We start from the raw sequence: 16,764 nt of genomic DNA, 5'->3' as shown, positions 1-16,764 counted from the left end.
CCTGCTTTGAGTAGGGGGTTGGACTAGATGACCTCCTGAGGTCCCTTCCAACCCTAATTTTCTGTGATTCTATGATTCCATCACCCTGCCTGTCTGTATGCTGGCCACATATGTTTGCATGTGCCCCTGCGTCCAGTCACTGTTTCCCCCACCCTATTCCCCCAGCCCAATGCAGCTCCTTGCTAAGGCAAGCTGGGAAGGGCCGGAAAAAACTTCAATGCTGACCAAAGCCAAATCCAAAACACTTATTGATATTTTTAAACCCCCCCCCACCCAGACAGAGATGGGAGGACCCAAAAAGAGGACATGTCTGGGAAAACCGAGATGTATGGTTACCCTAGTAAAGGGAAAATAGAAGTTTCACTTGCAGGCTGTGGTTCTGGTTCAGATGGAAGCAAAAAACAGAGACCTTCATTAGAATGCAGAAGAAAAGACTGAGGGGTAATTTTAATAGCAGCTTTCAACTACCTGAAGCGGGGTTTGAAAGAGGATGGAGCTAAACTGATCTGAGTGTTGGCAGATGACAGAACAAGGAGCAATGCCCCCAAGTTGCAGCAAGGGAAAAGCCCTGGCTGGGATGATCTAGTTGGGGATGGACCTGCTTTGAGCAGGGGGTTGAAGTAGTCCAGTGTTTCTCAACCTGTGGGTTGCATGAAAGGGTTGTGAGCCAACTTTCAAAATTAATTCTCTTTTAAAGGAGAAAAACAGAATTGGCAAAGTTTCAGCCTGCAAGGGGGTACTTGGGGCCACCCTCTGTAGCCTGGCAAGTTTCCCATTTTTTTTTAACCCCTGGACTTTAACTACCCAGCCCAGAGCTGGGACTAAGGTGGCCTCTTAACTAGTTTAAGTGCCTGCACTTAATGGTTCTACATGGTAATTTGCTGTCTGGATCTCTAGTGAAAAAAATTACAGTAGAGTCAACCTAATAAACTTATATCACAGTGTTTGTTTCCTTTTGCGTTTACTGTTAATAAATCAGTTCCCAAACTAGATACATACTCAGAGTGGTTTGAGAAAAATCTTTTACCACAAAAAAAGAAATTTTAACTTTATTCATTTAAATTTGTCAACAGAATGAGTTACTCTTTATAGAGGTGGCCCTTGAATTGCTGTGTTGAAATTGCTGTATTGAATTAGATTTGTCATCTACCTAGGCTACTGCCCTCCACTGACTATGGCTAGTACCAGATGCCTTGGAAGAAAGTGGATATCCACTCTAGGCAGATGTGGAACATTTTGGCCCCATAAAAATCTTGTTTTAATTCAGAATAATTAGTGGGACTGGTGGTCTTTCTTGCAAAGTTGCTGTTCTTGCATCTTTATGTTGGCTTGCCCAGATTATGTCTATATTGACCAGTTCAGGGTTGTGTGCAGATACCTGAGCTACCCATGCATGTGCCACCAGAAGCAGTGCAGCAGTGTTAGTATGGTGGTCCATCCAGTTTAGTTACCCTTGCAGAGCACCAACTTGTTACCTGTAAACATCCTGGGCTGTATCTAGACCACAGACTTGTGGCTTGCAGCAGTGCAATCTAATACTGTGTGTACTCATCTCCTGACTAGAAGCAGTATGGCTATATCCACGTAATGTTGTGTGAGAGATGATTATCGATTCTGATTGGTGGTGCCAGCTAGCTATCTTGCTTTGCAAGTTAGCCTTGATGCAGCTACACTGTACAATCATAGAGAGTGCTTAAGGGTCATACCACTGGGCATAGTCAATTTACAGAGTGGGCATGGCCTCAGATGAAGCAGAGTGTATCACCTTGTAGAATACAACTTCAGACAAGCTCCAAGTTACAGGGTTGGTTCCTTCCCCCCACCCCCAGCAGTAATTCTCTCTGCTTAAAATTAGTTGTTTCATAGTCATTTCTCGTTATAGTAAATGTCTTTTATCTTATGTTCCAGATGTCATTACCTGAATCAATCACCACCTGTCTTTCTCCCGCCGTGCATTATATGGTTTGCAAACTTGGATTTGAGATAAAAGAAAACTATGATATTAATAACTTTGTGTCTAAACGTGGTGAAGTAAGTTGGAGAACAATCTCGGAACGTGTGTGTTACCTCGAATCAGGCTAGTATTTGCTATGACTGAAAACAAAGCAAAAGTACACCAGAGGTTAAGTAAACCCAGACTAATTGGGATATTTGATTGTGGTGCAGCAGTTACTGCACTATATGTTGTAGAATTCAGTTTCAAGAGGAACTTTAAACCTTAAAACCCCCTTCCTGAAATGGTAAAAACCAAAACAGAAAATATATATTTTCAAGTACTTGTTGCATTTTTCATTGTGGCTTGGAAAAGTTACTGTAAGAGAGAGAATATTTAAAGCAAAACAAAGCCTTCTTTTTGGCATCTTCTCCCTCTCCCCCTCCATTGGTTTACATCCTTTCTTAGCCACCTGTTGCAAGAAGATCAAATGCTTTGACGTGCTGTTTTCCAATGCTGTTTCTCATTTAGTGATTAATGGAATATCAGTTATATGGTGGTGGAGTGTTTGCCTATAGAATAGAATGTGTTATAACATTTCAACCATTGTGGAAGGCACGACGGGACAAATCTGCTGAATTTTAATTTGACAAGTTTGCTTCAGGGTAAATGCTGTCCCTCATTTCCAAAGGCAGCAAAAGAGAGATGTGATGCTGTTTGCCTTGGTCTGATGTTCAGCGGTAGCCAACCTGTGGCATGAGCAGCCTCTGCATGGCATGTGGCAGATAGATGGGCCAGGAAACAGAAAGCAGAGCAGCAGGTTGAGCAGGGATCAGAAAGCAGAGCCGCAGATCAGGTAGAAGAAGGGCATTGGAGTGGCACTTGGGGAAGGAGCAAAGCTAACTTTTGGCGGCCTAACCTGCAAAAAAAGGTTGGCCCTACAATGTTAGGTCAACTTGGAAGCTATTCTCTTGGTTACAAATTTTGACAGTAGTTTTCAACCTTGTTAGACTGGAGGCATCCCTAGGAAAATGCCAGACTTGAGATTTTACTCATTTTTTTCTGTGAATGGAGTGCAGACAGAAAAATAATAGACCAGTTTTCTGTTGCAAAGAACTCTGATCACAGCAGGTCAGAATGTTTTAAATGCTCTGGATTCCTATATGAAATCTGAGATTTTATATTGTGAATCAAGTTTGCATACCTGACAGTATTGATGTTGTGGGGCACCCCATCGCCCTTGCTCAGATTTGCTGCTTTTTGCCAAAGAGTGATATTATTATAAAAAAGAACTAGAGCGAAGGACAAGATCTTCAGATGGCGCAAACAGTGTTTCTGTATTGGACTCTATGGATCTAAACCAGGTATGGGCAAAATACAGCCCACAAGCTGGATCTGGCCTGCAGGCAAGCGCCCACCAGTTGATTTGTATGTGGCCCTTGGCTGCCCCCATGGTGCTCCACATGAGCTGAGCTCTGCATGGGGCAGTCCACACTGTGCTCTCATCTGTACCTACTGGTCCCGGCCCTGTCTCTGCCCCAGCCAGTGTACACAGTAGGGCTGTGCGACAACGGGTGTTTTGATTTGGTTTTGGATTTGGCCATTTTGGAGGGACAGTGATTTGTTTCAGTGTTTTAGATCACTGTTTCGTTTTGATTAGGCCGAATCTGTTTTGGAGTTTCAACACTTTTTCGGTGATTCAGCCATAAGCTATAATGGGGAATCACTAAAATGCCTATAACTTTGTTATTTCGTGCCTGATTTGGATGAAAATTGCAGGGATGAAGCCTGCCAAGTTTCAAGGAGATAGGTGCAGGGGTTTCTGTCAAACTGTTCAAAGCAAAACTCATACCACTTGCCAGTGGCAGCAGCATGCTGTCATCCTACACACAGATCCAGGGGCCCATGCCCGCCTGGGAGGGCTGCGGGGCTGAGCCAGACTCTCCCCCCTCCCCCCCCGGATCTGCCTGTGGGATGACAGCAGGCTGCCATCCCTCCCCCAGAGCACTGGGATTAGGAGGGATCTCGGGCCAGATCGCAGACACTGACCAGCTACAGATGTCAATATCAGAGAAGTCCTTTACCCCCTCTTCCTTCTCCCTTTTAGTTTTTGTTTCCCTGCAAGCCTGGCTCTGAAACGCCGACATTTTCCAAAACATTTCAGATGGTTTCATTTCGTTTCGGAGATGTTTTGGAGCCTTCTGTTTCGTTTCACATTTGGTGTTTCAGACACCGAAATGGGCCAAAACAGCTGCCTAAGTTTCGCACAGCCCTAGTATACAGCTTCCCTGCAGGGCTGCAACCATTTGGGTGCTGCTTGGCTCCCCACGCCTCCAGCAGCTCCTGCCCCGCTCCTCTTCTTGCCCCTCCAGGATGGTGGAGGGAGCTGCAGCCAGGCAGTTTCTGCCCCAGCATGCAGGGCTCCAGCTCTCGGCTGCCCACAAGTGTCTGCATATCGCGCTGGGTGCACAGAGTGGATGGAAAGTGAGCTGGAGCCTGAACACTGGGGCAGGAGCTGCATTGCTGTAGCTCCCATCCCTTCTCGGAGAGGCAGGAGGAAAAGAAGGAGCTGCTGGAGGCTTGGGAAGCCAAGCAGCACCCAAGTAGCAGGAGCAGCCCCACTGGGAAGTTGTGTGCTGGCCAGGGCTGGGGCAAGTTGCGCTGGATGGGAGCAGGTGGGCTTGGCCCCGTGCATAGTGCTATGGGGGCAGCTGTGGGTTGGACAGGGTGGGCAGTGCGGACCTCACCTGTGCTGCCCAAGTGAGCTCTGCTGCATGCACCCTGCACCCCTAGGCAGCACTTGGGACCAAGTGCACAAGCAGTGCGCCGCCCCCCCCCACCACACACACACAATGTACAAGAATAAGACTGCATTTTTAGCTATTTTGCCAGTGCCTCCATATATACAACTCAAACAGCATAAATCAGGACAAAGTATTTTTTTGAAATAAAATTAAAATATACTAAAAATCAAACATCTATTATAAGATATGATTTGTTTTTATCTGTAATTTGTTAAAATGATATCTTCTAAAAGATTTTCTGTGTCCAGCCCTCAATAGCTGACCAAAACTTGTTAAGTATCCTTCTGGCCAAAATAATTGCCTGCCACTAAACTAAATTCTAACTTACTGAATTTCCATTGTTTGCATGCCCTTTTTAAATATAAATTTCCTTATATGGGATGGGCATTTTCTTTTGTCCTGTATTTTATCTTCCCTTAATATTTTTCATCTGCATCCTATAGAGCAGTAAACTGCCAGTAAAATACTGGCAAAATAGTGTGGGTTGGCCAAAACATTCCCTGTATGAAATGTATACATAAAATATGGACTATTTAACTTCTTATAGCCTTTGAGAGAGGGACTTTTTGCTGCTGTGGTCACACTTCTGTTTTTTACTTTAAGATCAAAGTATTGACTATGTCAAAAGTGTGCAACTGCTAGGACCTGTATGCGAATCTGTTCACTTACACCTACGATCCCTGACCACGGAACAGTTTGAAGTTCAGTATGCATTGTGGTTCCAGTGGACAAACGCAACTGAGGTAGGATAACGAATATTAGCAATCATTATTTTGGCTTAGCCAGTGCTCTGTGGAAGGGTTAGAAAAAGATCACATAAGTAAACAACAAAGTACATTGATCTTCACATTCTAGTTTTCAGAATTTGAAATTAACCTACCTTGTGTGTAGGAGCAACATAACAATATTGAAGTGTATTCATTTCCTGCTTTTGTCGACCTTAGAATTACAATTTATGTATGTGTATTACCATTATAAAAGTGAATAAAATGTTTTGGCCTGTCCCAGAAAAATACTTGCAGGATTGTATTTGCTTTTTTTCAAGGATCTTTCTTTTTCTTTGTCCACTTCCTGGACAAAGGTCTTCCTTGAATAGTGCTTCTATGGCTATTACCTGGTCTGGGAGTTGTAGGCTAGCTATTGGGTGACCAGAGTGTTTAAACAAATTTCAAGTGGTGATTATTCAGTTTGGTTTCTTCTGGAGCCTTATTTCAGGTTCAGAAAACTTTGTATTTGTAGAATCAGTAAAAATGTCCCTAGGGACTGCTTACGAGATTTCATTTCAACTAATCATATTCACCTTTGGTTTTGATAATTTTAATCTTTTTTTTAATATCAGTGCACTGGCAGTGTGAAACAACTTTCTTTCTTTTAATTTCACAGCTATTTCTTGAAGTATTTGGTGTTCTGGAGTGTATGCAGGTTACAGCAATTGCACTTAGCTTAATGAAACTAACATCCTGTCTGGAACGAGCTTTGGGTGATGTAAGTGCTAATTGTTAAGTTTGTTGCATTTTTGGTTTAATAGGTTAAAAATGGACTTTGAGCTCTTATTACACTTGAGAAACTAGGATTGCATTGCATATGGTACTAGATATGGCAGCCACTTAAATGTACAAGTCCCATGCAGTGCATTAAAATCTAGAAGCCAGCTGCTAACTACAGTTCCTGACATAATGGCCAAGTTAGAGGAGGTAAGTCATTTGACCAATTAGGTTGAGGAAATAATAGAATAAGAGCAACTTCAAAAATTGTGTTACTTAACCCTTCTCCCCCTCCAGTTTGTCTCCTTGTATTATGATCATTTTAGAAATATGTGCATAAAATCTTATAGATATTTCAAGCTTCTTTGTTCCAAAATTCCCTACTTATAAATTACTGCAGCGTGTTGGGTTGCACGTAGTCAATATCTGTATGAAATGCATCATCTTACTCTATCAGCCTTCCCTTTCATGTAGTTCTTTGTAGTGTCCATGCTTTAGAATGGTATTTGGTTAAAGTGGTCTCTGATGACAAGGATTACTTATTTTTAAGGTTCTTTGAGTGATTATTTGCAAAGACTAACAGACTTTACTGAATGTGAGAAATACTATGGCAGTGGATGCATCTGCACTAAAATCCTTGGCACCATAGGAGTCTCATTCTGTAGACTGGCAAATTCTACCAATGCCACTTAAGTATGTAGCACCAAGAGAGCTTTCTCTAAGACTAGCTCCAGGCTCTCCTCATTAAGAGGCTACCACAGATTATTGCAAACATCCCATAATAATAGTACTGAGACAAAGCACTGGACAAGTCAGACTCTCCATAAAAAGCAGTTTCTTGCCATTAAAGAAGTAGAGCAGAACTTCTTCCTCCAGGTATCCCTCTTCACTACCATTGGGTAGCACAGCAAGAATTTGAAAGCACTGAAGAATCTCTGCAGGGAGTAGGAAGACCATAAAGGTCCATGGCATACCTCAGCTAGCTGCTTCATGAGCGTGTCCAGCATACCTTCTTTGCTACCCATATGAGCCATAGTTGTACTGGTTACCTAGGGGTGAACCCCTACATAAGACACCTAAACTCATCTACAGTTTTCAAAGCCAGGTCTGTTTCACTGAATAAATCACTATGATTAATTCAACCCCAAGATAGGGAAGGAGAGAAAATAAGCAAGGACGACCACTTTCTAGAAAGGCACTGGTCTCCATTCATTTCACCCTTTCCCAGATGATGCTGTCAGTCCTCCATTTACTGCCCACCTGAAAGAATTAAAGGTCTTCCAGGACTTGCCTCAGATGAATAAGGAGATGTGTTGGATTCTTCCTGGGAGTCATCTGGGAGAAGTTGCATACATGATGAATGTGACAGAATCCTGTCAAGCAACTCCTCTTAAGCCAGTGGTTCTCAACCTTCTTAGACTCACACACCCCTCGTTAGACTCAAGGTACTCTTTGGAAAATGCCAACTCTTAGCTTTCACCTGTTTTTTCACTACAGAAAAATAAGAGAACTTTTTTTTCCTGCAGAGAATTCAGAAAGACCACAAAAGGCCAGAATGTTTTTAACGCAATGAATTCCTACTTGAAATCTATGGGTTTATCTTGTGAATTATGTTTGCATGCTTAACAGTACTAACCTGCAACACCCTTGAAAGAATCTTAAGGCACTCCAGGCTGCTGCAGAACCCTGGTTGAGAATCACTAAGACACTTTCCAGACTGCTGTCAAGGATGTGTCTGCTGGATCCCCTGTGTGCTCTAAGTCTGCAGTTGAAATAGAGTCAAGGCATCGTCAGTGTCTTGGGGTGCAGATCCTCTACAAATCACCCTTTCCTGAGGGGTGGAATCCATTGTCCAGCTACCCTGACCCCGCTGAGCTTAATGCTGACCCCTGGATATCTTCAACACACCATCCCTCAGAACTCACCACTGAAGGAGTCCCATACTAGTTTATAGCAAAAATATACATGTGCAACTCTAAGTGGCAAACCTATATATGCGTTATGAATTCTGGTTGCATACATTTTTTTTAATGCCAGTGGTTGATACAGCAAAAATGGTTGAACCCTGAATCTGTGTCAGTGTGCATCCATCTCTGAAGTTATGTCCCACTCAGACTGGAAACATTAGCTGGCTGCTAAATCTTAATGGTTGGCCATTTAAAATGTGGAAATAGTGAGCTGGCTGAGGCCTAAACAGACTGCTCTGTCCAGGTTTCTTGTCATAATGCCAGTATTTGAAGAAATTGAGTTAATCTTCTGGTAATAAAAGAGCTAGCTGTTAGGAGAATAAATACAAAAGGAAATCCTTGTAGAGGCAGGCGGAAAATATTGGGAAGGGAAGGCAGCAGACCCTCACTGATTTCAAGAGAAGGTGAGCTTGAGCAAGAAGCATTGCATTCAGGGCTTTTAGTTTTCTAAATCATCTGAATTGTCTTTTTGTAAAAGCAAGGAGCAGCGCTACGTTTGGAAATTTGGTGGCAGGCAAAAAGATAGATGGGGCTGCCTTTATTTCACAATAAAGCCCATAGTAGAGGTTTTATTTAAGTATTTTGTTTGATCTATTGACTGTAGTTATTGGCATAAAATATTTAAGTTTTTGTGTACTTGAAGCATGCAGATAATGTGCATTGAGAGAGATCTTTCTGAGCATATCTATCCTGCTTTGACTTTTAAGGTATTCTTGCTAATTGGGAAAGACTGTCCTTTTCTTCTGAGAGACTTGCTTGCATCTCAGGAGCTTGCTGGAGTCTTTGGACGATCTGTGGTGAGTGTATAGTTTTCAAGTTAGAGCCTATTGCCTGTAAGGTAGGCTTTCCTTTTACCAAATGGCTAAGTGTAACTTAAAATGAGAAAGTTTGTAAATAGTGTATTTTCTTTCATACCACACACCCCCACATAAGATGCACACCTCTTTTTTGGAAAAGGTAGAATGAAGAAGAAAAGATTTTTCTAGAGTTTTGGCTGTCACTCAGCTTTCCTGGTCAAGCAAAAGCTACAGTTATAGGACTTTCATAGCTGAATTGCTGGCAGGCCTTCAGCCGAATGATGAAACTATAGCTACTGCTGAGCACTGGACTGTATGGGCAGGGCTAGGATTTTTTTAAAAGAGCTAAAAACAGTCTTCAGGACAGCACAATTGTCAACAGAAGGATAACTTGATTAGTGAGAGAGATTCATTAACACCTGTGGAGTGAAGAGCAGTAAGCAGGAATCGGGTAGATTTATAATGAGTCATGAAGTCAATTGACTCCGTAAGTGCAGAATTAAAAAGGAATAAAAGCAGGGTGTGAAGTAACCATTACACTCCCTTCGGATCTGCCCCTGGACTTTCCCCTCCCTCCTTGCAGGTGCCAGAGGGAAGAGAAAGAAACAAGGCAGCAGTCAATTTGCAGCAGCTCCGTGTTTCTGTTCTGGGCAGAAAAATCAGCTTCCCCACTTGAGATGCACGCTTCAATTTGGGGAGACTAATTTTGTGGGAAAATGTCAGTGGGTGATTCTCTACATGTGCATTGCAGTGGAGTAAATAATTGTATGGTAAAAGAGTATTTGTATCGGTCAGTAGTATCCTACAGCAGAGTTAATTAGTTTCCTCTGGCCTAATAGTGCTGTATGTGTAGACAGTGACACTTTACTGCAGAGCTAATTAGTCAACTGCAGTAAATCACACATGTAGATGCCCTCAGAATGTATGCTGCTTCAAGAATCTAATTCAGAGGCAGGCAATTATTTCTAACGGAGGGCTGCTTACTGACTTTTGGCAAGCCATCGAGGACCGTGTAACAGGCAGCCGGGGCAGATAAATATTAATTTTCTAAATTGTTTAGGGGCCCCGCAGTCGGATAGAATAGCCTGGCGGGCTGCATCTGGCCTGTGGGCCACATTTTGCCGACCCCTGATCTAATTTGAGGGTTTTGATAATGCGTGTAGTTCAAGCTTGCAGATAAAGAAAATTGGCAGAGGTTGAAGGGATTTTTTTTCTGATTCCCCAGATTAGTAAACCACTTTTTTTTCCTTGTTAAATTAGAATACAGTTATCAAATTAAATTAAACTGTTTTGGATTTAGATTACAAGTGAGAACAAAATTTCACCCCAATTGTTTGTCTTTCTGTATCCACATAGTTTGGAGCTTTTGTTATCAACTAATTGCTCCCAGTGTATACCCCGTTTTATATATGCAAGCTGGATAGTGTGCAGTCAAGACAACAAACCTCCCTTTTAATTCATTTGCATTATAGCAAATGAATTTTGTGTCCTATGTTATAAACCATGACTGATCAACTAAATTGTCAGGAGTTTGCAAAGGAGCATCTCTTGGAAGATACTAATAGTAAGTGAAATAGTCTCAAAAAGAAATGTGTACAAGGGTTCAAATGATATATTTCCTTATGTGGTAATCATTCTCTATCCTAATTAGATGAATGTACTAAGAGTATTCATTGGATCGCCACGTGGTCTAAATCTTCGTAACATTTTGTGGCATGGATTTGCCTCCCCTCAAGAAATTCCTGTAAAGTAAGTTGCAAGTGAATTTGGAAATTATTTTTTCAAAATGTCTTTTTTACTAGTTGGTCTAGGAGCAAGAGGAGAAGTAAGTAAAAACTGTAGTATGCTTTCATTTTATTTTTAATTGAATTTTTGTTTCTTACAAACCTTTGGGTACCTCTAGGTTTCCTGAATCCACTCCTGTCCTTTCCATATAGAATATCTTAACTGTATATAAAACTGGTTAATTGGAGTTGTGTTTGTGGGCATGGGGAAGAGCTAGTAAAGGCAGTAGAGCAGAGCACAGTGGAAACTTGGCAACATTTCACTTTTTTTTTTTTTTTTAATTCATGACTTTGCACAATAGCATTACTGTGGCCATTGGTTTTCCCAGCTCTCCTCCAGACAAGTCTCAGTGGGTGGGTTTTCTGGGAAGGTCCTCTCAGTAGCTGCTTTTGCTCTATTTTTTAATTGAGTTAAAATATTGTAATATCCATCTTATTGTGTCAGTTGGGAAATGAGCAAGTTGTGCTCTTGTGGGAAACTTGGTGCCTTGTCTGTTGGAAAGTAGAATTATTCTGAGCAGATGACCTGAGCAGCAGCGAGAATAAGCAAGAACTAAAGACACACGTGGGATAGGAGGAAGAGCAAATAGAGCCAGCTAGAAAATAGGTTTTTCCAAATTTCCCTCTACTTGTGAACTTGATCAGATGTTAAATGTTTGTACTACATGGTTAGGAATGGGGAAGGAATGGACTTGCAAGGGGGAAAAAAGCAATAAATCTCAACTCCCCATGCATGTCTTCACAATGCCCCTGGCCCACAAACACCTTTTTTTTTCTCTTTTTTTTTTTTTTTAAACTCATTCAGTTTTATAAACTCTTCTAATATACAGTGGTGTTTTTCCCTAGATATTGCTCTATGCTGCTTTTTTTAACTGCAGGATTGGGGCAGTTACTAAAGAGATACCTTGTGCAAAACAAACTCAGTTTAGTACACCGACCTTACATAACTTTCAGTAACTTGGAGGAGTTGGACATATTTCCAGGCAAGTATCTAATCATGAAGTTGTGACATCTTGAGATTGGCTTCTGTGTTCTTTGTTAGCCCAAAACTGTCACTGGAAACAATTAGTTTTCCACAGTTCTAGGGTCAGTCTCTTAATTAAAATATCTGTGCACGGCTGTTAAATGAATTTGTGAAAGATGCAGGAATATTTTTAATGCAGTTGCAAGTTCTGTTATTTGGGGAATTTTTTTCCAAAATCAAGCACAAGCATTTAAATGTATGTCATCTAAGCTTTCTTATAAAGCAAGCGTATCAAACTTATTTGGTCCTGCGGGCCAGATCTGGACCATGAAGCTTCTCGCAGTCATGATGACCCATAAGTTGCACAAGTGGTGTTTAATTCCCATGGCTGCTAGAGCTGCAATATTGGCACAGCTCTGGAACTCAGAGGGGTTAATGTAGTTGTGTGGGTGGCTCGGTGTATGCACATTTGTGTGTGCATACATCCTCACCCCTTTCCTCCAGATGATTTTTTTTTTTTTTTTTAAGTTCTCAGCAACAACAAAAGCCTTGAATTCAGTGGCAGGTAAGTTAAGGTGGGGAAAGCACCATCACTGTTAAGCCCCTGGCTTCCAGAGCCAGGCTGATGCAGCAGTTCCAACAGTTGTAGTAATAAGCCATGTGGGCCAGATGTTTGGCAACCTTGTTCATAAAAGATTTAAAACACTCTCTAGTCTCCTGATACTGATGGTGAAAACCCTGTAATCATCATCTAGTTTACCTCTGGGAAGTCTTTGTCTTTTGAGGGTCAGTGTATCTTCATGGTCCAGTGGCAGTGCAGTCTGCTTGGATGAGGATTCAACCCTAAGACAGGATAGGGTGCAGGGCCATCTCAGTTTATTCTGGTCCTTTTGCCAGAGAAGACTGTTTTTTTTTCCCCTCCTGTCTCTCATTCAGACTCTGTAGAATCATTGTTGGTGATGGCTGCCTAAGGGAATTCACATGAGCTTCTTGGCTTATTTTAGGGGTGGGCAAGATACAGCCCACAGGCCAGATCTGGCCTGCTAAAGGATTTTATCCAGCCTAGGTGCAGGGGCAGCCTGGGCCGTAATGCGTGCAGCCAATTTTGCTGCCAGTCCTGGTGCATGAAGCTCCTTCCAGCTATTGCCTCTAATGTCTCCACCACTGCTGTTAACTTCATTGCCACCAGATCCGGTCCTGGTCCTGCCCCCACTGTCCAGGCAACCCCAGCCTGTCTGCCCCACACCCACTGCTGGGGCACTGAATGGAGTGGGTGGGCAGGGTCCCCATGGAGGCCGGCCAGGCCCCCTGTGGGCAGAGCATGCTCAGCCAGGCGGTTGGGATGGGACTACAGGTGGGCAGGAAGTGGCGTGTGGGAGCAGGATGGGCAGGCAGGGGCCAGGGCCAGGATCACTGGGTGGTGACAATGCAGGGCCAGGCCTGGGGTAGAGCCATGATCTGCTTCCCACATATCCCTGCAATGCACACCAGTTCTGTGGGCATGGATGTGCAGGCGGTGGATCATGTCTCTGCCCCAGGCCCCGGGCCCAGCCCTGTGCTGTCATCACCCTGTTATTGCAGCCTCTGCTCGCCCATCCTGCTGCTGGACGCTGCTCCCCGCCTGTCTATAGAGCCCCATCCCATCTACTCAGCTGAGTGTGCCCTGCCTGTGGGGGCCCCAGCCAGTCTTCATGGAGACCCTGCCCACCAGAACCATCTGGCGCCCCCAGCAGTGGATCAATAGTATCAATTCTCCACCCTGCCCCTCTGGCTTGCAACAGTTTGCCCAAATTCCTAAAGTGGTCCTCTAGCCAAAATAATTGTCCACCTGTGTCTTATTCAGTCAAGTCTTACTATTTTGTGAGCATCAGCAAGAGCCTTGGCATTCACCTTAATGCAGATTGTGAGCACTCAACACTCTTCTGAGCTGCTTTCCCCTCTGCTTGTGGAACTGAGACTGGGCCTCTGGGGCAAAATTAAGTATAATATTCTGGTCTTCCTTTTGTTAAGAAATTCTACTGCTGTTGCATTTGCCACAGAACTGTCCTTCAGAATAGAAGAGTTCCTTAAAAAAGAAAATGTTTCCGCTTCTGTAATCGTAAAGAAATGCTTTACAATGTGAATTTCATTCACAGCATTAGTGACACATCTTGGTGATACTGTGAAGGACATAAAATGACAAAGTAGGAGCAGAATGAAATTAAATTTAATATAAAAATAAATATTGCAAGGGTTACAGCACTGACTCATAGAATTAAGTGAATAATAAAACCTACAGGTATAAGTTCATCAGAAGTAGCTGCAGAATTTCCATGAAAGTGCCACTGAACTCTTAGCTTTCCTTTTTTTTTTTTTTTTGGAGAGAGAAAATGAGCCTTGCCAAGTGACAGTAACCAATTTTTTTAAATTGTGCTTTGTGTTTAGTCCCTAAGGCTAAGAAAACGGTATTTATGAAACACTGAGGTAAGAGAAGTTAACTAGATTGAAGTAATTGAAATAACTGTGAAGTCTACCTTTACATATTATCTTCCCAAAAATAAAATTTTGTTATGACTAATTTTGCTTCATTAGGTGTATCTACATTTCAGTGTATATCCAGTCCATTATTATCATTAAAGTCTATTTTTGCTGATCTGCAGATATTAATTATGAAGTGCTTTCTTTAACTGAGGAGCTAGCAAAGAGATCCAGTTTTGTGTTAAAAATCATGTTACCCTTTTGGATTTCTGCACTAACAGCTTTCAGGCAGCACAGGTAACAGAACCATTTTCCATTTTTACCAATCTTGGGATATTTTTTTAAACCATAGGCATCAATTACTTAGGGAAAACCAGCAAGTCAAATCCATAGCCTTCAAAACTTTAGTTTTTATCTGCTTAATAGCCAGTTTTCACTAGAATGCAGAATAATTTTAAAATCAACTATTCTGCTTTTGTGTGTTTGGAACTGCACTGAGAGAACTGTGCATCTTTACAGCTGTGTGTGATGTGTCTAGACCTGTAAATTAGACTTTGAAGTCTGAACAAGAATATCAAGAAAAGCCTAAAGAATGAAACTAAGAAATAGAAGTATTTTAATAAACCTCAAAAAAAGTCTAAACCTACAAACTTGGCATATTGCTGGTCAATATAATCATGTTACTGTAGTTCTGTTTTCCTTTAGCCTTCCATCTCTTTGAATACTACACAGACTTGTCATATTTTGTCTTTCTTTAGATTTTTATTTTTTTCTGGCTGTTTGCTGCATGTTAATATAGTAGCTAGCACAATGAGATTTTGATCTTGATTGGGTGCCTATAGTACAGCTGTAATACTGTTTTTTGAGTATTTCTGAGATGCCCTTGTTATCCATAAGGATTTGTGTTTGAAGAAATAAATTAATGCGAATTCCTCTAACTTTGCAGGTATGCTGACTGTATTACATTATTACTTCCTCAGTTGGAAACCGGACTTAGGTTACTCTTTACCACAGTTAATAAATGTCCAAGTAGACTGCTAACTGCTGAGGTAGGTTTGTGTTTGCATAAACTTGATTATGATTTATTATTAACAAGCTTAAAACAGATGTCTTAAAATACAGTTTATTCTTAGGCTTACCCAAGTAGCTTTTTCTCATGGCCAGATTTCACCAACCGCTGTCAGAAGTTGCCCAATAGTGCAGAGCTACAGGAACACTTGATATAACATTTCCACTAAAGCAGCTTTTGAGCCTAAGTTACTCAGGTCTTCATCTGCTCCTCATCTATAAGGGATAATTCCAATTTGTAACCCCTGATTTATCAAATAATTTAGTAAGAATAAATTCTGTGTGTCAGGTTAGTTAACATCATTATCTCTTTTTTTTCTCTCGAAGATGGAATAATACTGTTGTCTTCTGTTGTAGCCTTCTTCTCTTTACACCACCCTTGATGAGGTATGTTAATTGTGATTTTTGGGGGGGGACTATCAAACTTTTTTGTTTTCTACAGAGAGTTATTGTTAACCTTAGAATTCAAGACCATAGCAAATGAAACACAGGTCTTGTTGCCTTAAGTCAGTGATGCCCAGCCTTTTGGCTCCATGGGCCAGTTGAGTGATACAGGGTGGGTCTAGGAGCCAGATCTAGTCTGTGGGCCCAATCGAAGTACCTGAAGCTATGTACGGTATTTCAAGTGTGGCTGAAATCAGTGTACAAAGAAGGGGTATTATTTCTTAATTTCCAAACAGTAAGTGATGGTACTTAATTGGTTATGACTTGCATGAAAAGTTTAGTATTCCATTTTTATCTTTAGCTCCCCAAAACCGCACACACTTTTTACTCCCACTGATTTTTAAGTCCTTTGCTGTAATGTTGGACCAATATTAAGATGATTTTCCCTCAGTTGTAGTATCATTTTTCTTGCTAAATATTTGAGACATGCCTGTTTCAGAGGGCAAATGGGATTGGGCATATTTTGGCAAATCCTGTTCCACTTCACGGAAAAGGACATACTGAGCTATTTTGTGTCACACCCCAAAGGGTGTGATTTTTGTTTTTGTGTGCTTCGGCACTGCTAAATTGTTCCCGCTAAATTGCAGCTTCTTCGCACGGTGGAGTTTTCTGCTGCAAAAGAGAACCCCGGTGCAAGGGAGAATTTCCCGCCAATTGAAGCTTTCTTTGCAGGGTGCATTTCTTTGTTGCAGCACAGAAATGCTCGTTGCAAAGAGTTCCCGCCATTTGTATGCTAATTTGAGTCCCATTATTGGCCAGTTCTAAATTATTCACACGTAGCGGCTAGTGATTGGCTTGCTAGCCCTATAAAAGGCTTGAGTGGTTTCCGCCCAAGTTGGAGGACTCCACGAACACCGGGAGGAGGAGACTTCACGCTGTGTGAAGATCTCTAAGCGCTGCGGATCCTTACGGACCCAACGCATTTCAAGCAGGCAGCGGAGGTCTGATCAACCTCTAGCCTCTCCCTGTCGTCGATCGCAGTCCAGACGTATCCCTTCCCGCGCGCAAAAGAACCGGACCCGCGGAGCCTAGCAAACTTCGTGTGAGTCCTTGCCGGACGAC

At 42.1% G+C, this 16,764-nt stretch overlaps 1 protein-coding gene across 3 annotated transcripts in view; it reads left to right on the top strand.

Annotated features, from left to right (window-relative positions):
* ERMARD (ER membrane associated RNA degradation) overlaps positions 1–16,764 on the top strand; it is a 36,844-nt gene that overhangs the window by 2,005 nt on the left and 18,075 nt on the right. For 2 of the 3 annotated variants that reach the window (XM_025194925.1, XM_025194918.1), the window contains exons 2-10: positions 1,909–2,077; positions 5,341–5,480; positions 6,121–6,222; positions 8,896–8,985; positions 10,637–10,734; positions 11,616–11,752; positions 14,373–14,487; positions 15,137–15,239; positions 15,616–15,645. In XM_025194925.1, coding sequence (XP_025050710.1) covers positions 1,909–2,077; positions 5,341–5,480; positions 6,121–6,222; positions 8,896–8,985; positions 10,637–10,734; positions 11,616–11,752; positions 14,373–14,487; positions 15,137–15,239; positions 15,616–15,645 — 984 coding nt within the window. The remainder of the gene's footprint in view (positions 1–1,908; positions 2,078–5,340; positions 5,481–6,120; positions 6,223–8,895; positions 8,986–10,636; positions 10,735–11,615; positions 11,753–14,372; positions 14,488–15,136; positions 15,240–15,615; positions 15,646–16,764) is intronic. The other variant, XM_025194934.1, reaches the window with a different exon arrangement.

This window comes from Alligator sinensis, unplaced genomic scaffold, assembly GCF_000455745.1.
Source record: "Alligator sinensis unplaced genomic scaffold, ASM45574v1 scaffold448_1, whole genome shotgun sequence".
Lineage (NCBI taxonomy): Eukaryota > Metazoa > Chordata > Crocodylia > Alligatoridae > Alligator > Alligator sinensis.
Note: the sequence above shows the minus strand (reverse complement) of the source record. Positions and strands in the feature narration are given on the sequence as shown.